We start from the raw sequence: 23,435 nt of genomic DNA on the forward strand, positions 1-23,435 counted from the left end.
ACGTTTGTGTTCTTATCTTTTTGCTGCAAATATTTCGCGCGTAGAAGGATAAACTTATTTTTGCAAATTGAGTTCCCAAGTTAAAACATTCACGTCACCGCCTGGCAGTTGGTGAAATTTTTGCACACTCGAGTCACATGATACGTTTTAATCAATTAGTTGCGAGGGGACTTACAAAAGCGAAACAGTGAAATCCTGTTTCGCTTAAAGTAAAAGAAACTGAGAGTGCATTTCAGGTTTTAATATGAAAATTTATTATTCGCTGCACGAGACCTGGGATCGATCACTCAGTTCCCACTGAATCTCGGACCCAGTCCTTACAATGTGAAGCTACCGCCTGGCGTTTTACAAGCTAGGCGGCGAAAATTACTAGTAAAATAAATTTTGCCTGCATTTTACAACATACTGAATAATCTTAAAGAGAAATAGTACATTTTGGTCTGACATTGGTTCAGGTGAAATCCTGAAAGTAATTTCTGTTTGAAGCAGTATTCAAATACAGTTACCCCAAGGATAACAGCTGTTCTTAAAACAAAATAATTTATGCAGTTTATTTCCTTCTGAAATAAGATAAAACTTATTCATGAAGTCTGCTTATTAAGACAGGGTATTTTTCTTACATAAAAATTTGAAAAAGGCATCGTGCCTTGCAAATACAATTATCGTGAACTTTCAAACACAATTTCGAACTTCCGTTCGAACAGTTTCAGCTTAAAATTATCTCTAGCCCAGGGCAGGTATTTTTGTGCCGAATCCTGCGTTTTAACATCTGCCCAGTGTCAAGGAAATGAATAAGCGTGTCCTTAAAAGGTAAAGTGCGTGGGAAAACCTGTAAATACAGCCTCCTTTCAGACCTCAATTTCGTTGTCTTCTTTACACTCTAACCAAGAAAAAACTTGAGTGTGATCAGAGATTGTACGTGAAATGACACACGCACTGAGTGAGTGATTTTCCAGATAGTTTTGAGAACATACAAAACAGAAAACATTGTCCCTTGCCGTTTAGCAAAAGATGCAAAAGGGCAATTAGGTCATTATGAATTCAGGTCTAGAGGCGCTGCAGGAAGGGTAATTGTGCATTGTCGGTGGAGGAGTCTTGTTGGAAGAATCTACTACAGGAGGCTCGACTTTATCTCCACACTTTTTTCGCCAAAATGAATTCTCTACCTGTTTGTAACAGTTTCAAGCACTAAGGAACAAAACAAACGAAACTTAAAGTCAAATTCTTCCAACAGGGATGAAAACTTAACATGATCTTCGTCCTTGTGATAATTTTTCTTGTCGATTTTTGACAGTGTTTATGTTGGTTTTCACACTAAGCTGCACATACTGTATACTGCCGGAGTCTGGAAAGCCAATAAACGATAGGAAGAAATAATCAGACTGGGTTTTTTCAGTTTAGTACCTATGAGCTCCATTTATTGTTTCCTTTTCTTGGGAGGTTTCTTTTGTTCCTCGGCGGCTGGCGGCACCATAATCCACATCGTAGACACGACGTCATCCAAATCAAAGTCAGTGACGTGTGTTTGTGTTTCTCCCAGCAGTTTTCCAGTCTTCATGGAGCCTTGCGCGTAGATCCGAAAGCGAAAACTGCTTTCCATCAGTTCATTCGCAGAAATCCCGCGCATGACAAACGTTTCGTTAATAGTGACATCAGAGGTCGCCTTTGTCTTCGTTTTGAATCGATATCTCTTCGACGGCATTAATGTCAAGTGAATTGACATCGCCGAAGTAGCACTACCGACAGAAATTGCTTCGGGGAAGTCCTGTGCGCGGATGATAGTCACTTCTAATCGCTGCGCTGTCTGAGAAAATCCTACGGAAACTTGCAGTTTCGCAACGCAGTTGATCTCGCCTCTTGATTCACGACTCGGAGCTTTGTTTCGCCTGGCTCGCTGCGCACCGGCCGTATCGCCGTAAGCAGAAAGGACATTTAGATGACTTATTGCTTTAACAGCTTCAACTGAAGGCCTCTCCCATTGAGTCAGCTTTCTCTGGGCAGGCGCTTGACGCGGTTTGTCAGAGAGCAAATCGCTCAAACTCTTGCTCTTAATGTATTTGGGTTTTTTCAAAACAAGGTCATCGCTTTCCCTGTCGCTTGCAGTTGTCTCAGGTTGAATGAAATCTACACTGTCCGATTCATCCATGGAATCCTCGCCCATGGCGGGTGATTGCCCAAGCTCCACGTAATCCGCTTCTTGCACGCCGGCCAGTTTGTTTCGATCGAGTTTGCATACATCGGAATGCAGAATCTTGTACAAGAGAAACACAAGCACGAGACATACTCCAAGGAATCCCAGAAATATTATCGCTGGCTGTGGAACTGAGAAAGAAACAATAAAACGCATAAGATCAGAGAAAGATCGATAGTTTTGACCAATACTTACTGACTCCACAGTTGGGAGACAAACACGGCAAAAATTAGGGTCGAAGTTAGCATTTTAACATCTCTCCTTCGATGCGTTTGCGGATCAAATTTTAAATTTTAAATTTTGTTCATAGGCTGTTATCGTAGAAATTATTTATGGCTAAAAATTAAACCGCGCTAAGCGGAAAGGTGCATGAAATTACAAAGTAATTTTGTATATTTTCTTCAGCTGTGGGTTTTTAGGTAGCCTTAATACCTCGATCGTTTGTAAAATCCCATGAATTTTCAAAATCTTAGCCGCAGTAGTTACCGCGAGCGACATGGATGAAATAATAATAGTCAGTTCTTCTATGCATTTGCCTTCAAGTATTGATGATTTAACAAGATATTTATCTTTTTAGCCGGATCATTACAAAAATTCCCCAGGTTAGAAAAACTGACCAAGTCAAAGCAAGAAAGCCAGGAAATCATTAGCGCTCTCGAAAGTGTCGCCACACGCTTATAAGCAAAATTAGATAAGGATTAAAATAGAGATAAAAATACATGGTCTGAACAATTTCGTTAAAGGAATGACTTAGAAAAAAAAACGCATTTTAGATTGCTTTAGTTGTAAATGTGCAAGATTGTTTTCTAAAATCAATTCCTTAGCTCGAGAAATAAAGGAAGCAAGATCACACGTTTTTCATGGGAGCCGTTCGTCAAAACAAAAATTGAAAAAAGACAACTACAATAAAAATAATCAAGGAAGAAAATTTTCTTGATTAAAGTTAAGATATAATAAAAGTGGTAACAGTATAATTTATTTTTAACGATACATGTTTAAGTGATGTTTTCGCGGACGTTCAGAAACTTCATACATTTGCGGTTTTAATTTTGGATTATACAGCATAAAATAAATTAAAAGCTAAAAAATACCGCCATCGCAGCACAGGTGAAAATGGAATAAAAATCTAACCGTAAAACGCCGCGAAACCATTGAGACATAAAGAAGATTGCGAGCCATGAACTGTGCCAGAAAATAAAATTACATTACCTCCGGACTTCATAGCGAAGATGCCTCACAACAAATAGCGTATGAAATACAAAAGCTTACAGTTCTGTTGTAGCTTTTATGAAACATTCGTCGCTAAACACTCACAGACTTGTCAACAGTGATAAGAACAAAGCCTTAATTTTCAGGGTGCGTCATTGGTTGAAGCAATTTTTTCTTTCAAAAAGCTCCTAATTATTCCACTGGCCAAGTCGCCCGTGATAAATCTTTCTTGACCAGAATAATTGCTAATCCGCTTGTAACATTTTATCTGATTCCAGAATTTTGAGGGGGACTGTATTTAGTGGGAGGCTCGGTCTTAGATTATCAATTAATTGTAGAAGTGTTCTTTATTCGACCAACTCACCGAACTTAAAGGGCTTTCTTTGTGAATTTTTATAGTTGTCTCGGTTCATTAAGTCTATTTCTTTGGCTTTTTGTAGTTTTTTTCAATGACGATATTTTATTATTGTTCATAAAACCATTGTCCTTATGACCCCGGAACTTTTAAACAAAAGCGGAAAATTTGCATTGTTTCGTCGAAGATCAAACCACTGTCGTTTGCTTAGCAATAAGAAGGTGTTTAATTATGGGCACCGGAGGCAAAAACATCCATTGAATCGAAATTTAAAGATTGCGGAAAATTTTAGCCGACGCCATGTAAATAACTTTTGTCAGGTTCAGTTTATAAAATTTCCAGCACTTTTCCGGCCACAAAAATATTGAATACTCACACTCACCTTTCGTAAACAATGAGTTGACTTTTCCGCGTTGAACGAAGTTTATTTTCCGTGAAAACGTCGAACCTATATATATCGTAACGGCCCTTCTTTCACGAAAGGTCGGATATCTGTAAACCCTGTAAACATTTCATTCGAAATATTCATGGTAACACGGCCTATTTGTTTTCAAACGTCTTTACACATTGAATTGAAAAAATCTTACAATCATGAAGGAAAAAAAGACAATAAACTCTATAAAGTGTCTAGTGTACGCGGGTAAACAGGAATGATAAAGAGTTTTACCAGTAAATTGCTTGCTTGTTTCTGATGATGGCTTCGAAGTTGCCTCCCCTTCAACAAGGCTGTACGAATTCAAATATATGAACGAAATGGTACAGAAGATCACGCTTTTCATCTTGTCAAAAGGTTTTTCGCCAAGGCCGCGGAGAAGACATCACAACCAAGAGCTAAAGGCAGCAAGTTTTGAGTAATAAAGACCGCTCTTGCTCTAAAAATACAAACCATACACATATCATTATCATGGAATACTTCCCAGACCCAGCATCGATGATTGAAATTTAAACATTATGCTCGTAATAAATAGCATTTTTTGTTTCCTTATCCAAGCAATATAATGGTTTAGAAACCTGTGTGTTCGTCGTAAATCCAATAATTGTTCAGTGCTTAGAATAACATGTTCCTCGCCGATCACGCTTCGCCATCAATTTTCCACAAACCGGAACTTTTGAGGGCGAGAAGGAAAAAGCATGCGTATGAGCGAAATTGTTTTGTATATTCTTCATGTATGAATAAAGTATCTGTGAGAGGTTACATCACACCTGTTTAGCATAACATTTGCAAAGCCTTGCTTGAGTGCTTGTGGACAGAAGAGCAATAAAACACACTTCTAAAAATATAGTCACGTCATTGAAAATTTCAGAGATAACTTTGTTGTGCTTTGTTGTGTTTTTCTTTCCACGCGATCGTGTCGACGTGATTTAGTCTCCATTACCAGTCATGGACGCGGTAAAGCTTGTGCTAAAGAAACCTACGCACAAACTCTCATTGGATCTTCTGGTGCTAAATTTCAGCACGCAAATGGAAATAGATGGCCTTTTATTAATGGAGATATAAACTGACATTTACTGTCCAAATGCGTCATTACCAAAGGGAATTGGATCGCAATTTGCATGAATCGAAGCCCAGTCTTAAAAGCTTTTCGAGCGCAATTTTATCCTAACAAGATTTATCGATACAGATATTTTTTCTAAGCCTGGATTTTTCACTGAAGACTTGATGTGTATGGCGTACATTGTAGTACATGGCCTATTTCGCATGCCATCAATTTTTACTGATCCAATTTTCTTGGCTCCTAATTTAATCTAACAGAATCAACTTGAAAAATCTAGATTGCTAATCTCGGAGCTCTGTACTTAGTCAATACTGAAAAACTTTTATCTGTAAAAAGCAGTCAATATGGAGAGCCATTCAGTTCAACCCTAAACATTCTAAACGTGCCAAGACAAAAATAACGGAAACAGGAGCGTTTGCAGCAAGAAACAGTGACAATAGTTTTACTTTACAAATACTTCGTGCAGTTAAAAAAAGAGCGAATATCGACGAGGAACTGTTATTATATCAGCAATCTAGAATTTTTCGAAGAATCAGTAACTGCAATCGAGAAAAATATCTATACTTCTCTGATTTCCCTTGTTGTAAGACGGTGAAATAACTTTAAGGTCCGCGCATGCGTAACATTATTAGATAAATGTCGCGGCAAATTCAATATAAGTCGGGCGGGGTTTCAATTGCGGTTTAACGGTACAACTGTCAAACATTTGACTTCAAGTCTCGTTTCCAGTGACATGTTTCTTCAGTTGTTGAAAATTGGAAGATCCAAATTAGGCAAGGCGCTTACTTCTGCTTAGGATATTAAAAGTAAACCAGGTTTAATTAATTAAATATCCTGCTACATTCTGGCAAAAAAAACGAAACAAATTTTTCGCGGATGTCAGCTAAATTTAATAAAAACTACCTTTCTTTATTTTGCAAACAATAACATTTATGATAAACTACATTTTTCCCACATCACAGATACACGTTGCAGAATATTTCAAAGCGTATTCCGCGCTATTTTTATCTTGACAGTGAAATCAGTCATGTGAAATTCATTTCGGAACAGAACTAAAATTTCATTACAAATGATTAATGACGAATATAAATTGCCTACAGACCACGTGATGTTATCTTTTTCATACATGTATTTGGGTTATAGACAGATTCGCTGAACGTGTTTTCATTCTTGTTGCCACCTAGATCAGAACACGTGATGATTCACTTGGGAGCTTACAACTGGTCTGTTTGTACGCACCCTCATGCATTCAGTTGCGTGTGACAGATTGCACAATAGTAATATCACCTGATCTGAATAGCGAAGCGCGCGAGTGACGTTATAACTTAGACAAACAAAACGGAATGGTGGAAAATTTGGAGCTTTTTCAAGCGCGTAAGCAAGTGTTCCTAAAACAATTTTTAAAACGACAATTTGGCGTTAATTTTCCTCCTATTTCTCTCAGAAAACGCTTATGTTGTCTGACTCTCGCGGGGTTCCAATAATATGCATTCTATTTTTAGACTTAACGCGCTTCGTTATTGGGTAGCACCAAGGATGTAAACACATTAGCCGAATCCGTCTATTTATTTGATCGACGTTTACCACAAGGGTTTGATACAAAAAACAAACAGCAAACAAAACAATACCAAACCCACTAACATTGGCGGTATTGCAGTCTCTTTCGGTCTAGTAATTCACAATAGCAAATTGCGGTGTAAACCTGTTTTTCTGAATTGTTGGCTTCTGATCACACTAATGGTCGTGTGGTAAATCCACGCCGCCTGTCTTAATATTAGAGAAAAATCCAGATTTCAAAAACCTCAATGCAGCGTACCAAATTGTGATAAACAAATAATTATTAGGCTCTGTTACACATGACACCAGGTAATTTGTATGGCATGTTTGTTGTGTTGCACAGCAATGCTTGCAGCGACAAAACGTTAGAGACATGACCATTTCAGGGGGGCTTTACCGTGGGCAACGCCTTGTGCAATTTGTGTAGCACCTCAGTAGTGAGACAAGCAAGCGCGAAAATTTGTCTAGTGCAACTGCACCTTTAGGAATTATTCACTACCTTAAACATCTGCACGTGCTAACGTCCACATTTTTGCTCAATTCAGCAATTGCAAGTTAAGCCAATGTCCTTTCTTTAGTTGTGATCGAGTTTTGTCAATTACTCACGACGTTGTTTGATAACCAATAAATAAGTGGAAGAAAAGACAAAAACAAAACAACAAAATCAATGTCGTTTTTGGATCCAGCAACCACACGATCATGTTCTGTAAAGCTGGAAGCAGATCACGCACACGAGAACACCTCATCATCGTGTCGAATCGCGGCAATCAGTTCATAATTGAAAAAAAAAAAATACCCTTTCAATGCCTCAGTCTGTTATGATCTGTACAGCTGGATCTGTAACTCATCTAAAGGAGAGTCCCTCAGCACCCTGTCTTTCGCGTCAATTTCAATCATTGCTGGCAAAGCAAAGTTTTTTGAGATCTCACTGTTTCTTCTATCACGCTCTGTGAAGCAGAGTCTGTAACTGGGTCATGAAAATGAGAAGCCCTCGGCACCGTGTCGTATCGCAATCAACAGCTTATCCTTGAGCTGCTTCTCAGAACTGTAGCTGGTTAGTTTTAACATGTTGAAACAAGTGGATGCCATTGGAATCTGTCAAAAGATAAAAAATAAATAACAATAAAAAACAAAAACAAAATTGAAAAAAACAAAAAACAAAACACGAGTCAAATCTCAGTATGTTGATCAAATAATCAAGGTGAGTAGTTCTTACATAATGATCGTTGTTCCGGGGGTTCGCAAATCTGCACCGAGTTTGTGGGAGTGTGTATTTTTGAGAGCTGGATTACAATGTGTTAACCCTGTAGAAGACTTCGTATTCTACTGCTGTGCACCCGTTTTTTGGTGAGGGTGTAAATAGACAATCACGTACAAAACTGACTTCAAGTAGGTAAAATTAGGTTGAACTGTGCAAGGGAATATCACATGGAAAGGGAAATTGTAGCTTCCAGTCAGTCAGTCAGCCAGCCGGTCAGTCCGTCACTACATTAAGGTCGTAAGATACTTACTTTGTTGAGTCCTTCGGTCTTCAGGATGGTGAATTTTGTAGGTCCCGACAAACCCTGACAAACAAAAGAGAACTACATTGATCACTTGAGCCAAATGCCTAGCGTGGAAAATCTTTTTCTAGCCTTCACCCCCTGCGGAACTAAAGAAGAGCTTGTGCGGGAGGAGCTTTGGTATATCGGCTTATATCGATGGCGTTGCAGTGATATCTACAAATAAAAATTATTCGCATTCATACCGTTAGAGCAGCAAAACCACCAAGAGGAACACACGGCGAGCCAGTGGAAAACTTCATCAGCAAAGCTTTTTCTTCTTCCTTTAACTGCCACACTACATTCCAGAACCACTGAATGACGTCATGTTCCACCGTGCATGCCTTGTACTGCAGAGGAAAAACCATCAAGCAAAATGTTACATGTGGTACTAGGAGGAAAAGGTGCTGGAGATTCTTGCGAGTTGTGTTTCTATTAATGAAAGACCTTGCAAAGCAGTTCGAAATGCGTTTGTAGAAGCAGGGTAGTGTCCAGTAAGTAGTAGGCCCAATTCAGTGTACCAGCTCTCAGTTTGTCTCGTACGAGGCCATAATAAACAGTAACACAACTTACCACAGTGTGTTTCTTCCAGTCTTCCACATCCAGTTTAGTGACTCCATTAATCAAGAGTGAAAATTCATCGGCTGTAAACAGGGACAGGAAATCACGAGGAATAACCTAAATTAAGAGGAAATTGTTCATAGATAAACTGATTTTGATATAAAGTGTATATACAAAATTCCGATAGTTTCAGGGCTACCCCAGCCTTGCCTTGTGTGAAGTCAGCATGTTGTATTGCGGCCGTGGATTTCTACAGATCACTTGTGATTCTTCATGTTACTAAGTTGATATGCTTTGTTTTGTATTGGAAGATTGTTCTGGTTCTCATTTCCCAGTTAATTTGTTGGTTATCCACTATAACTAACCTCATTAAGTCCTCCGGAAAATTCCGCAACTTCATCCTTTATCGATGTCTCCAGCTTAAACTGGGACACAAGTTTGGTGTATTCTTCCTGCAAGAAAGAAATGCGTACTGCTTTTACCAGTACATTGCAAAATAGCTTCTCCATGGGCATTTAATTACTTATTAGGGTAACGCAACTTTCATAATCGGGAGGAGACAGGTAAAACATGACAGTTGATTATTTCATAGCAGTAACAATTTAATTTCTACACTTTTATCCTAAATTTTATTCTGTTCCTGGTTCCGACTTTCAGATTTCAGGGAACGGGCGAGATGTACACGCGAGTTAGAAAGCTTAAAAGGGGGTAGGACTAGGGAGAGTAAGAGTGCTCTTCTTAGTCTCCTCTCCGGCCGAGTTTGGTCATGCGTGAGCCTGGAACAGGTTCCATGTATCTGTTATCACGCACCTTGTTATCATCTGTAAGTTTCTTGTCGCTGTCATCAGTAAGATCGATTGTAACAGGTTTGGAATTCCACGGATTCAGTGCATCCACACTAAATGACAAATCAAGGTCATTCACGCTGTTCTCCTGTACCCAGGTCACTGCATTCTTGTGAAGCTCGTAATCAAAAGAACTCAGGTCATCTGGGTGAGATAATGGGATTCCAAGGATCTGAAATGAGAGATGAAACATCATAATTACATGTAGCCTGCAAATCGAATGAACGCAACAGTAGATGGGAAAATACGAAACAGTAACTAATATCCGTGCCAACATGTAAGTGTGTTTTCAGCCAATACAAGTGTATCTAGACAACAAGTTTTTCACACTTTGGTCTGTAATTCACGATATTTAATTTTCTTTTGAGGCTGGGTGAGGGAACATGTCATTACGTTTTAGGGTGGGGTGGGGATTTTTACACGTGTGCATGACCTGTAAACAAACAGTTACATCAAACCTGCTTCACAAATGGTTTAGACAGATGGAGATCAAGAAGCAAGTCCTGGCAAATGGCAAATCCTGTCATGCGGCCAATGAAGCGAAGCTGCTTGAGTTTGGAACGCAAGGACAAATTCGTAATGGCCTTGTCTCCACTGCTACGTTCCTGATGAATAAGCCACCACGGCAAAATACATTATTATTAGTTATACCACAAAGTGATACGCATGTTTCAATGTACATGTAATATCCATTCGACATTGTTTCAACAGTTAGGAACATTTACATCTATCAGCGTTGAATTGTCACCTTGTGCTGTACTTACAAATAAGGACAATAGCAAGTGATCGCATCTTGTTGTCCTTGCAACGCATCTTTCCGGCATTTTTCCACACTAAACCTCAAATAACGGCGGCAGCGTGGCCGAGTGGTCAGCGTGTCGAACTCGCAGTCCAGTGGTCCAGGGTTCGAGTCCCGCTCTGACCACTACCTGGATTTGTTTCATGGTAGTTCCGAGTTCAAATCCTCGGCCACGCTTGTAAATAGCCAACTGGTTTGCGTTCGGCCAGTTGGGATTCTTAACAATGTTATGTTCAATTTGAATTATTTTTTTCAGTTGATTGCTCGGCCCCACTAGCACTTGTGCTATAAACACTGCCGAGGGTAAATAAAGGTTATGTTTTATTTTTTTAAATAAATTTTCCTCGAACTCAACTTGTTTACTTGCAGTCTGAAGTCACGTGTTCCTTCATCTTTGCTACAGCTTCTTTGTTAGTGAGAAGAACTAAGTGAAAACTAAGACGAATGGTAAGCGAAAATGGCGGCAAATTTGAAATTTTTCGAAAATTATCTTTAAAATCGCCTGTTGTGCTTCAAGTAAGGTAAAGTCTGCATACGAGCCAAGTGGCTCATCAGGCCCGAAATTATTCCGGTTTCTGTAGCATGAAGCGACTCAGTGGCGATCCAGACCTTAAGTTAAGGGGGAGGGGGTGCTGTCTTGTTTTGCTTGCCCTGCCGGCTTTTTTTCCTTCTGTGATTTTTCCTCTCATTTCTACTCCACCCTGGATGGGATGCCAGTCCATCGCAGAGTTACCCCCAGCATCAAGTGAGAGGGCTAAAAAATACAAGTCCATGCAAGTCAATCATTTTACCCACCATACAAGATATCCACGTTGTATCCCCACGATCAATACTGCTGGCACTAGATGAATCTTGTCCACTGCTGTGAGATGTACCATTGTGTGCTTCATCTGAAGCACTTGTCTCATTGCTTTCTTCCGCTCTCTCACCAGACGCAACTTGACTAGACAATTTTATATTCATCTCCTCATCAACTAACGTTGCGCCTTCTCCTGATACGCTACTGCCTGAATTAGTCTGCTTCTCTCCAGGCGGGCTTACATCATGATTCTCTGTTTCACGGTGTACGTCAGACAACAGATTGCTTGCCTGATGAATTGCCTGACTATCTTCATTGATTCGCTCTGCATCATCATGACTGGTGTTTGTTGTAGTTTCGGCAAGCTCTTCAGCCTGCGACAATGCTGTCATTAATTCTTCATCTGTACACTCGGCTGATGGATGTGCTTCTTTAACTGATGTAACTGGCTGAGTTGTAGTGTTCTGTGAAGAATCCTGCTGTGTTTCTTTGTTGACATATTTAGCAAAGTAAGCATTTGGCACTGGACTGCACATGTATGGAAAAAAGCAAACATATCATGAACGCGCCAAACAGAAGTACATGTATCGCATGGCAAAAATGTAAAATATACAGCTTATTAAACACAAGGGCTGCGGCGGGTCTAAAACACAGGTCACGGGGCATTGTTTTACCGATACTGGAACAACCCTAACCCCTTCCTAATGCTAACCTTAGCCCTAAGTACTACACTAAGACAATGTTTAGGCTTAAGGTCAGTATTAGTAACGGTTTAAGGTTGTTCCAGTATTAGTAAAACAATGACCCGTGACTTGTGTTTTAGACCCACCACAAGGCCTGCGCTGTAAAGTATTGGCCCTCAAGTGCAGCGAGGTCTGTGCAGAAAGAACAGTACTCTCCCAGTACAGCTCAGTACAGTACCAAACAGCTTGGTTAAGAAGACAGTTATTGCAGCGTATATGACTTCATGAGCTTTCGAACAACAACAACAAAAAATAGACGAAAAAAACGTATCATTTTACCTGTACTGAGTATCATCTGTGACTATAAAGAGGCCACGTTTAGGATCAATAACATCTTTACAGAAGCAAGCAAAGAATTCCCTCTTAGGACCAGTGCATATACCTTTAGGAAATTCAAATGACAAAGCACAAAATTAGACCATTATTATGGGAATGCTACTTGGTTTATACATGCACAGACGCGATAGGACATCAGGTTATGCTATGTTAGTCTTCTACATGTAAACATTTTCAACATACATGTACAGCTGTAAGAATCAGAAATTTCTACTACATGTTCCCACAGTGTATGATGCAATCAGGAAAAAAAAATAACAACAATATTTAAATATATTTTGACAGGTTAATAAAGTTTATGCATGTATGTATAAACCTCACTAAACACAGACTCTTCTACAATCAGTAATTCTGACACTTTGTGATCCTTACAAACTTGTTAATATATCAATGAAGTTTAACATGATGTAACCCACCAGGTTCATTCTTAAAAGTAACGTGCAATGATCTGTTTCGCAGTGCATGTCCAAGTGTTCTGCCCATCTGGTTTATAGCACTGCCTAGCACATTTTCTCTGTCAATGTCCAGGGATATACTTTCAAATGCCCAGCTATATGGGCCACTTCCTCTGAAATGTTTCAGTGAATTCACAAAATGTCAACAGTAAAATCAAACGTGCACGTACCGGTATTATATCATCACAGGATACAATCCTGCAGGCATGGGAGGGAGGGGTGGGGGGGGGGGGTACTCCCTATGATGGCCTATATGGGGAGGCTCTTCGTGAGAGGGGTACCTTTGTCAAGCTTCTGGTATCTAAAAAAGGGATTTCACAAGTTGAGGTATATGAAAGAGCAGGGAAATCTGACATTTAGGTATTTAAAAGGGCCTTTAATGAACATATTTTGCACAGACATACCTTGTGACTGTACCTAGTAATGTTTGATGTTTTCCCCTAATAATTAGTGTTCATTAACTTCATTCCAAGGGTTTAGAAAAGGGATGCAGTGTTCTTGAGTAGGTATATGAAAGGGTTACCTTTTCTGTCTAAATAGTATACAAAAGGGTAAGAGGTGAGACCTGTGGGTGGAGCCTTCACAGATAAAACTATAATAAAAAAAAAACTGCTACAAAATCATGTCTAAAGGTACGGATTTGGCTAATTTCTAAATTCTGGTATGTCGTGGTACACTGCAGGGTTGTGACGGAAGATTGTACGTTTGTAAGAAAAATGTCATTACAACCAACAGTGCTGGGTTGTCCTTAAAGCAACCAGTCTTTCAGTTTGGCTTGTTATTAATGTTTGTATGAATACAATGTTAATGTTCCTTAGATAGTGATGAGACCCTATTCACAACAACTTTTTTCACTTCTTTAAACACTTTAAATATAAGAGACAGCCCTGAGTAGGCCATCTTCACTGCAGTGAGATCAACTTTAAGAAGGATCCTAGACAAACCTTATCTGTGACAGCTTCTTGACGAACCACCTTCTCTTATTATCAAAATCCAGGATGGCCCTCCAGATGTGCTGTAGAAGACCATAGTTGTTCTCATCCAGCATTTCAGGATTTTGCCGAATGAAGTCATTGAAGACTGTGTAGTAGGCATCATGGTTTGCCAGAGAAACAAGCACATTCTTGACAACCTTAAGACAACATGATTGAAAAATTAATTATTTACAAGTTTTTTAACCTGACAAGCCTCAATATGGAGACATCGACACATATGATACCACTCAAAAGTAAGCTACGCCGGCCTCCCGTCTCATTTCTATCGAGACAAGAATTGTGTCTCTGATTACAGTTCATGATGAGTGTGTGGCATAATGCTGACTACTGTTCACAGTCTGTCAAAGAATTCTCTTTTGTCTTTTTTTTCTTTCTTTCTTTCTTTCTTTCTTTCTTTCTTTTTTTTTTCTGCCATTGGGCTTTCATGTACGTGATTTGATCACACAAGTTGGTGTGGGAAATTGTTACATGTGAATTTCCCACCAGTTGTTGATGTCATACACACCCTTGCCCCCTCCCATGCATGTATTAATATTGAAATCCTTGCTAGATAAATCAAATGGAACCTACATTTACATGTACATGTACATGTAGTAGAAAGTTGTCAAAATAGTAATAACAAAAACAAAAACGTTTACTCAAAAGTAATGTTAAACATGTTCCTGTTTTATAATTTACTAGTGGAAAAAAGTTATTGAAAACTACATGTATATTGTCAACAACTGGGCTACAATGTAAGAAAAAACTTAACAGGTTCATTCACGAGCTCAGCCAGCTTTTCTGGCCTGTAATCTTCCAAATTAACTCAAGTCTATTTTCTTGTGAATTTTTCAGCCCATGATAATGTAAAATCTCTATCAGCTGTTGAAATAAGCTGGTAACCAGTGCTTAACTACACACCCTACAGCAACATACAATATACAGTGTACATGTACCTTGACCGTTCTTTTTTTGTCCAACTCATTCCTTACTTTTCTTAACAATGTTCCCAACACAAACACCTGCTCTGGTTTGGGCTTCATAAGCGCTAGCACGCAGCTCTCGTGAGCCTTGAAGTTGGCATAAAGTAGTGGTGGCCAACCACATTTGTCAACACAATCAACCTGGTGTCCAAAGTTGAGCAGTAACTGGACACACTCAGTGTCCCCTGACATTGCAGCTAGATGAAGGCTTGAGGTACCATGACTGTCCTAATGGAAAACAAACACAACTATTTGTAGTGGATTGTAGATGATATTGCAATAATAATTATTATCGTAATATCGTCCACGCAATATTGCTATTACAAGAATACACTGACATGTACATGTATCAAACACACAAACAAAGAGATCAATCATTTTGACAATAGGCCATTTTACAGTTGTGTGCTTAGTTACCTGGCCTATGAATGCAACCGAGGCTGGAGGTGACCTTGCTTTGATACAGACCTCTCTGCTTTTCTCATGTAAATGCAAACTAGTTAGCACACGAACAACTTGATTTACACAACAAAAACAGTAAGGTCTTTATCAAAACAAGGTCACCTCCAGTCTCGCTGTCATTCAAAGGCCAGGTCACTGAACAGTCTCGCAAGTGTAAAATGGTCTATTGGAATAATCGTTTATTTCTTAAAGATATGAAATAAACTAATTTTCTGTATCTCTATCAGGTTATGTACAGCAACACTCATGAACATTGAAAGAACTTAAAAAAGCTGTGAAATACTTGCCACAGCCTGATGTTTTCTGATCATTAATTTTTACATTCTCCCAAACTGTCACTTCTGTTTTTAAATACATATACACGTACATACTGTACATACAGACATACATACAGACACATGCCAAATGTTTCTATTTGTTAAGTGTCAAGTACACATATGTTCCCAGGTACACCGATCATTGATCACACATGTATCCAATGTTTCATGGGGAAACAGCAATTTTATTTAGTTACATACACATGTGCAGTTATTGACAAAGGGCAAATCAATTAATAATTGATAATTTATTTCTGATCATGGTTTTGAGAATTAAAAAAAAAATAATACAAATTACCACTGACCACACATTTGAGTGAAGCACCATTTTCCAGCAACAGCTTGACACTTTTGGCATCCCCACTCTCACAGGCATACATTAGTGGAGTGAAACCTGGCAAATAAATCAGACAAAGAAAACTCTAGTGTACATGCTGGGTGTGACCATGCATTCCACTAACCTCCTACTACTTCATTTATGCATATATACATGTACTTGCCGAATATAAGTTGAGCTGTTCATACAAATATGGCTTGTCAATATGTCAATTACTATAATAATGTATCATTTTTTGTCATCTTATATTTCTTGAGAGGGAACCGAAGTTTACAAGCCCCATGGTTTTTATTAGGTTTCTTTGCCATTTTACTCTAATTTTTGCATGTACTAATAATTGTGACTTCTTTGTATCTTTTTTATGGAATATAAAAACAATGGCTGAGTAAGTGTATGTTGTTTATCATATGGTATAGGCAAATACATTTACAGGGAAATTGGGAATGTCCACACAAAATGCATATAAAAATAACATACATGTCCATGAACATGTATAAGTAATAGTTTTCATAACCATACCATTGTCATCAGGCTGGTCAATCAGAAGTTTTGTTTTCTTTAGAAGTTCTCTCAGGCACTGTGAAGTGTCCTTGGTTGCTGGCCATGTTCCTTTAAAATGAGATGCACATTCTACAGCAAAATGCAGGATATTTCCTCCATCATCTGTCTTACAAGCCGTAGCATCTGCACCCATCCTAAGCAAGACTTGGACACACTGTTGAGGGAAAACAGCTATTCACAAACTACTGCATACAATTCTACATGTAAAGTAACTTCAGAAAACAAAACCGTCAAGTACACGAGTACACTGTATCTACTTCATGTGCTCTAAGCTACAAAGTACTGTATTAACTTAAGTCTTCCACACATCACCTTATTATACGGCCAGCTCCGTGAGCGAGCATGATGAATCAAATCCTGCGCTGTGATTGGCTACCCAAGCGGACAAGATGGAGTTATCTTGCCTGCTTGGGACTATCCGCCATGTCTCGCAAGAAAGCCATACATGTATAATAAATCCTTTATTAACCAAGCTTGTTCAGTCAAGATGGCTTGATATTGCCCGCGTTCTTTTCTTGTGAGTCTATGGACCTCGACTCCGTCTCGGTCCATAAACATGCAAAAAAAAGAACTTGGCCAATATACAGCCATCTTGACCTCACACTTGGTCAACAACCCATACATTTCGCCTAGGGATGGACATTCTTTAAATGAAGCTTTGCCTAGCTATCTCTGAAATGTATGATTGAAATATATGTACATGTAGCAACACAATTGAAAGCTACAAGGCCTAAAATTTAACTAACATGTTTCTGATTTTCATTTCCTAAGTTTCATTTGACATGAATATGCCAAGCTTTACATAACGTTCAGTTGGTGTGAATAAGTGCTGAGAGTAACCTGTAAACAGTAATGAACTAGCTTTCCATCTGGGGGAAGGGGGGTTTAGAAACATGCCTGCATGTAGTCACGTAATGCTACAGAAACTGGGATGAGCTCTTGTGATATCAGGAGCACTTGGCTTGATGCAGGCTTACATATAATTTTTCCTTCAGATTAAGTTGTATATGTTAATGAATATAATTCAAAAGAGATGACAAATAAGGTTAGCTTGAAAATTATCAAACCACCAACACGTCCTTGGAACAAAAAACAAAAGGTCAGTTGCCCACCTCATGTTGTCCGGCAAATACAGCTGCAGCCAAAGGGAAAAATTTCCTAACATCAATTTGTCTTAGAAGCTTTGTAGAGGTCTTCTTGTCTCTACTAAACAGAAGTTCCAGGCATCTTGCTCGGTCATGGCAATTCAAGCCATCTCTTGTTTCCCCAATAGCAAAGTGTAACAAGTTCATTTCTTGCAGATTGTTTGTCATACTCTTATTAATATTCTTAATGTTTGTGTGATCAAGTAACAGCTGAACACATTCTGGATGTCCATCCAGAGCATAAGCAATGGCTGAAAGATGATAGCAATCCACAGCAGTTCGATCGGCACCATGGTAAAGAAGAAGTTTCACTAGTTCCACTTTGCCTTCTAATGCTGCCAAATGTAAGGCCGTTCTCTTTCTGTACCCAATTTCATAAACGCAATCGGGATCTTTTTTTATCAGCTTACTCACCAAAGGCACATCATTTTCAAGAACAGCAGCATGAAGAGGTGGATATCTATTACACACGTCGCTGACTGCTGTATCATTGGCATCAGTATCGTCACTGTCATCCTCCATCTTGATGCGCCTCCATTTTGATGCTTTCCTCTCCTTTTTCCTTTTCCTTCTTTTTCTTCGCCTTCTGAAATGAGTGTCCTCACTGCCATAAGGAACATCTTTCATTTCATTACATGCAACTTCTTCATCCTGTTGCTTGCCTGTAAACGTGTCTAGAAGCTTAAGAAACTGTGATGCACCATCAGAATTCATTCCTTCATCAGAAGTCTCTCCATCTTTGACTATGAAGTCTCTATCATCATCATCTTCCTCAAGTTCACTGCTGTGCATTTCAAAGCATGCATCAGCCTCTTTTAGAGGATCCAGCTCTTCCTCTAACCTAGATGCATCACTGCTTTCAGATTCATCACTATCTCTTGACAATTGTTTCTTTGCATGTCTCTCTTTTGGATCCAGTTTTGCTGTTTGTCTTTTCTTTAATAAAGAGTCAAATGTTTTGCGATGTTTGTCTTCATGTTTCTGTGAAAGGTGTTGCAGACGCCTTGAGCGTGGCCTCAAAGAGGCAGATTTAGCTGGAGAATTCTTTGACAGTTCATCATCACTGTCAGAGTTTTTCCTCTCATCATTAACATCTTTCAGTTTCCTTTCCTGTTTTGCAGATTGACTTTCTTCATCTGAGTCACTACACTCAATGATTTTCCTTCTTTTGTTCGCTGTTTTGAGTTTTGGAGTAAACTCCTCCTCTGACTCACTGTAATTTGGATCAGCAGCAGTTGGAGTCACTTTCTTTCTTGCTCTTTTTTCATCCACCAGTTCTGACAAAAGCACATTATCATTGTCACTTCCACGAGATTTTTGATTTTCTTCTTCTGAGCTAAGCACTGCTCTTTCCTTGTGTCTCTTTTTATTGACTTCTACACTGCATACTCCCGAGTCTTTCTTGTTGCTGTCACAACTCTGGTTAATCTCCGCACTGGAGTCTGTATCATCTTCTTCATCCTCCTCTGAATCATCGTTTATGAAATCAGACATTCCACTATCATCTGAGTCATAACGACCCTCTCCACGGCTGACATATGAAGAACGCCTGTATGTAAAAACAGAACACACCTTCTTTTAACTGCTGTTGTTCTAAAGAATATCCATAACCCCTTCAAAGAAGAATTTTTGGTTTCAGTTCCACAGCCCTATGGAAACTCCAGTTTAAATTCATAGAACTGAATGTGTACTTTCTTTCAAAAACACTTCAACACTTCTGAAATTCCAATGACCTCCTAGGGGTGGGGAGAGGAGGGGAGGAGGGTATAAAGGAGGTACATGTACATTACAGCTGTATTGGATATATGTAATATACATACTGCCATAGTGATCTACATGTACCCAAAAGGGTAAGGGTTGTGTAAATAAGAGTATACTAAAAGTCAAGAAACTTTATCGCTGTGGAAGGCATGGTTGGCCAACAGTTAATGTGTTGCTCTATAATGAACAGCAGGTAGAAAATACTCTGGCCATTGAATGGAGATATTATATTCTGCTACACAAATTACCATTGTAAAAATTAACTGCAACACATACAAACTTCCCAAAATCTTAAATTGCTGCACTAAGGGAGACCATGTACACTGTACCTCCACATATAATACTTAGCTATTTACCACCTTGAAGATGATAACGGTAAATTAAGCACCAAAGTAGATATTTTTAGCATTAACCCTTTGTCAGGGTAAAGTGCCCAAAGTGCTCATGGCCCTCCTGTGATGAAGGGCTACATGTACATGTAATACTCAAAACATCAGCTTCACTAACTCACTACAGTGGTAAGGTTGCCAGGTACATGTACCTTCAGGGGTGTCTTTGGTCAAATGGATGTAGGGACATCATACATAGCCTAACCCTTCTATCAGAGTAAAGCTTATAGATCTTGCTTTTCAAATATTTTATCAGCTTTTCCAGATAACGATTCACCAAATTTTCCACCAATTCTAAACTGGACGGTATAAATCTTTCTTTTTTTTTTTTGTAAGTTTCAGCTCAACACCTTTTTTACATTTTTTACATTTTTTGGAATTTTGTTTTCTTCTCGAGATCAGCAACCCAAATGCTTGTAACACACATGAAGGGTTTCCTTTGTTTCCAATTGCATTCAAAAGTTACCAACAAAACACTTTCAAAATTGCTGTAAACAGAGGCTGATCCAGGAATTCCTGAAAAGGAGAGGGCAGGGGGGGGGGGGGTATTACAGTTAAATAACATGAGATTATACGAGGGTCTAGGGCCATGCCTTCTGCAAAAATTTTTCAGATTACACCTTCTAAAATGCCATTTCCAGCATTCCAGACACTTGAAAAGTATTTGTAAAGGCATGATATAAAATCTGGAGTTTAACTTATTTTTCAACCAGGAAACCAAACATAATAACTCAGTTGTGAAATGTACATTATCTTTTCCTAACTTGAAGTGAAATGACTATGTACAACACAATAATATTTTATTCTATTCATTTTATGAAAAGTCAAAGAAATAACAAAAATACACTGTATGCTGCTCAAGGGGGAAGGGGGGGGGGGGAGGTGCAACCCCTCAACCCCTCCCCTGGATCTGTCTCTGCTACATCATGGAGTGACCACACAGATATGACTGTCAGTGGAATAATTTTTAGAATTGTCAAATTCACATTTTTGTTGGGTTAATCTTTCACCTGATTAAATTTCCCTGAAATCAGATCAATCAGGCTGACCTGTTAGCACAAAATACCCAACCCTTAGGAAGGGGGTGGGGCAGGCCTGGTATTCACAGATTACCTTCAACAACTTCAAGTTGATAAATAGCTAACTGTTTCACGCTTCCCTACCAATGCAGCCCAACAGTTTCTTTAGAAACCAACACTCCTACTTGTTTATGCTTATATTCAATCACAAGCCACATTATGTACCATTTTTAACACGTAGACTGTACTCACTCTCTCAGAAAGTTGTTGACCAGTTTTCTTTTTAACGTCTTTACTTTCTGCTGACTACAAAGGGTTTTGCCTTTGGGTGTTATGGCGTCTAGTACTTTTTCCCTGCTTGGCAAAGAGAATGATTGCAAAGATTTCCTTCGCAACCGTTCTGAGCTGCGAGGGGTCTGTGAGGGCGTTGGGTTCAACTGTTCACTTCCACAGCCTTCATTGTCATCACTTTCCTTGCTTGAGTTGTTCAGTTGTTTCCTCGATGATCTGGTCTTTCTTTTATCATCATCAGAGTCGGAAGATAAGCGTGATCTTTTCAGGCAGCGACGTTTTTTCGTTGACAAACTCAGCGGCAGTTCATCTTGGTCATCGCTCGATGCTCCCATCTTCAGCTGGTGTAAAAACTGTTATCCTAAGCACAGAATCAATATAGCAGGAAGCAGCAGTTTAATGTATCTACGCTGCGTGTAAGCAAACATATACTGGCTAGTAAATTTGACAAAACAACGCATTTCTCACCTTGAAAATGTCACAAATGTCACATGGTTCAACATGACAACATGGCCGAGTATGAGAAGGACCACATTGTCGACCGCGTTTTCTCCAAGTCAAAGTAACTGATAATTCTGTCGAAAAATACGTTCTTTATACTACGTTTGAGTCACTCAAAAGAACTGTGACATTCTCCAACGAAAACAAAACAATATTGAGGGAAAAGAACCCGCACTTTTTTTCCTTGGTAAACTTGCTCGTGCCCAGTAGCAAACGGTTCCACAGCTGCGAAACTGTACGTCGTTTAGGAATACACGATCTGTCCACGGGTATTTTCCAAAGCGCAGGCAACGCTACCGTCGCAAAATGAATCAAATTTATTAAAATGGCCTTTTCACGATGTATACGGCTGTTTCTGCCTCTTTTCTCCTCTAGGAAATGCCATTAAAACTAACATTTCCTTTCTCTCTCAGTGCGAGCAATAGGTTCAGTGGTCTGGGCGTAATTCACGCGTCTTTTAGTGTGCGCTTCACTTCATTCGGGGTGGTTTTTAATGATTCTTTAAAAAGGGATATGGGTTGTTGACCAACTGCAAGCACAATATGAGCATAAACATGGCTAGTTTTGTTTATTGAAAAACAAAAATCCATTAGTACTGCAGGCCTTTTTCCGCAAACGGGATGAGAGTTATCACAGCAGAATATGAGACGTATGTCGTTTGTATCTGTCATCACTTTCCCCACCAGGCCACCATACTGCTACGTCAGGGGACTTGATATAAAGTGGCATAGATACCGTAGCACCGATCGAAGAGCACGGAGACCTCATCAGGGGACTTTTTGGATATACTTAGGCTATTCATTTTCATCTTTGTGTCTTTGGAAAAAAGTTACATTGCGATACTGAACAAGCAATCTTTTCTGCTCCGCTCCGCTCTACCTTCTTTACTCTACTCTACTCTACTCTACCCTACCCAAACCTAGTCTACCCTACCTTAGGGTCCCCATCCCTACCCTACCCTCCTGCTCCCTCCTCTGCTCTGCTCTACTCTACTTGAGCCTACTCTGGGTTAAACGATTTTAATACCAGACCCTAGAAGTCTAGATACCGTGACTCCAATACTCCTCTTTGTTTAGCCCTCGTGTCTCTGTTACGTCAAAGTAAAATATTCATCAACTTGTGTGTTCTTTACAAGGATCATTTTTTTTGCCTCAATTAAATTTCCTTTTTGTTTATAAAGCCACAAGAAAGAATAAAAAAAAGATCAACCTCGTGCTATTTGTCTACGAGGGATCAATATTAATCCTCTTAACTGTGTATGCTCTTTGAGGCTATATTGGACTGTCCATAAAAATTTCTTTTATTATGGACACATAGCTGAGCAATAGTCATGCAACGAGTTAAGCTCTTTGTATACATTCAAATCTTTGGTTTGTTATAGCACCAAACACAACAAAATTGGTATTAATGCGAGATTTAATTAGCTCTCATTTGAATTCCATGGTTACGTGTCATGATGACGTTTAGCGGATTATAAGCGCTGGCTTACTTAAAACTGAAGAGAGTTGCTTAAGGACTTAGAGATTATTAAAATAACCAAAACAAAACTTCTTTGATTGTGCATTGCTGTATTGCTTCTGTAAAGATTGCAAATGATAATTAGTACCTTTATAAAGGAATGTAACATAGGAACAGCGAGAAACAAGAATGCAGGGAACAGGAAGTTGTGAAGTGGCATGTCTGTGTCAGGGAATTCATCGAATTCTCATTACAATGCCAAATGTAACAAATGAAGTCGGAAAGCTGGCGAACAAGATTAACAGAAGCTGAATCTATTCTAGAAAAGTCACTCTCTGCACTGTAAACGT

General features: G+C 39.1%; 2 protein-coding genes across 4 annotated transcripts; both read right to left on the reverse strand.

Moving 5' to 3' along the window:
• Positions 1–230: 230 nt before the first annotated feature.
• LOC110065380 (uncharacterized) lies at positions 231–7,737 on the reverse strand. 3 transcript variants are annotated; one of them, XM_089290825.1, is made up of 3 exons: positions 7,605–7,737; positions 4,423–4,627; positions 231–2,322 (listed from the first exon to the last, which is right to left on the reverse strand). In XM_089290825.1, exons 2-3 carry the CDS (start codon positions 4,532–4,534, stop codon positions 1,418–1,420), a joined length of 1,017 nt encoding a protein of 338 aa, XP_089146951.1. In that variant the 5' UTR covers positions 4,535–4,627; positions 7,605–7,737; the 3' UTR covers positions 231–1,417. The 3 variants fall into 3 exon arrangements, with proteins under 3 accessions (XP_089146951.1, XP_020628171.1, XP_089146952.1); XM_020772512.2 differs by lacking the exon at positions 7,605–7,737 and adding an exon at positions 4,767–6,000; XM_089290826.1 differs by lacking the exons at positions 4,423–4,627; positions 7,605–7,737 and adding an exon at positions 3,401–4,403.
• LOC110065378 (uncharacterized) lies at positions 6,118–21,864 on the reverse strand. Its single transcript, XM_020772508.2, has 17 exons — positions 21,595–21,864; positions 21,088–21,487; positions 17,634–19,215; positions 16,480–16,675; positions 15,929–16,017; positions 14,818–15,072; positions 13,832–14,019; positions 12,849–13,000; positions 12,376–12,478; positions 11,350–11,881; positions 10,214–10,360; positions 9,721–9,927; positions 9,276–9,362; positions 8,923–9,027; positions 8,556–8,699; positions 8,320–8,373; positions 6,118–7,903 (listed from the first exon to the last, which is right to left on the reverse strand). Exons 2-17 carry the CDS (start codon positions 21,459–21,461, stop codon positions 7,781–7,783), a joined length of 4,338 nt encoding a protein of 1,445 aa, XP_020628167.2. The 5' UTR covers positions 21,462–21,487; positions 21,595–21,864; the 3' UTR covers positions 6,118–7,780.
• Positions 21,865–23,435: the final 1,571 nt, after the last annotated feature.

Source organism: Orbicella faveolata, unplaced genomic scaffold (genome assembly GCF_042242905.1).
Source record: "Orbicella faveolata isolate gen_17 unplaced genomic scaffold, um_ofav_v1 contig_24, whole genome shotgun sequence".
Classification (NCBI taxonomy): Eukaryota; Metazoa; Cnidaria; class Anthozoa; order Scleractinia; family Merulinidae; genus Orbicella; species Orbicella faveolata.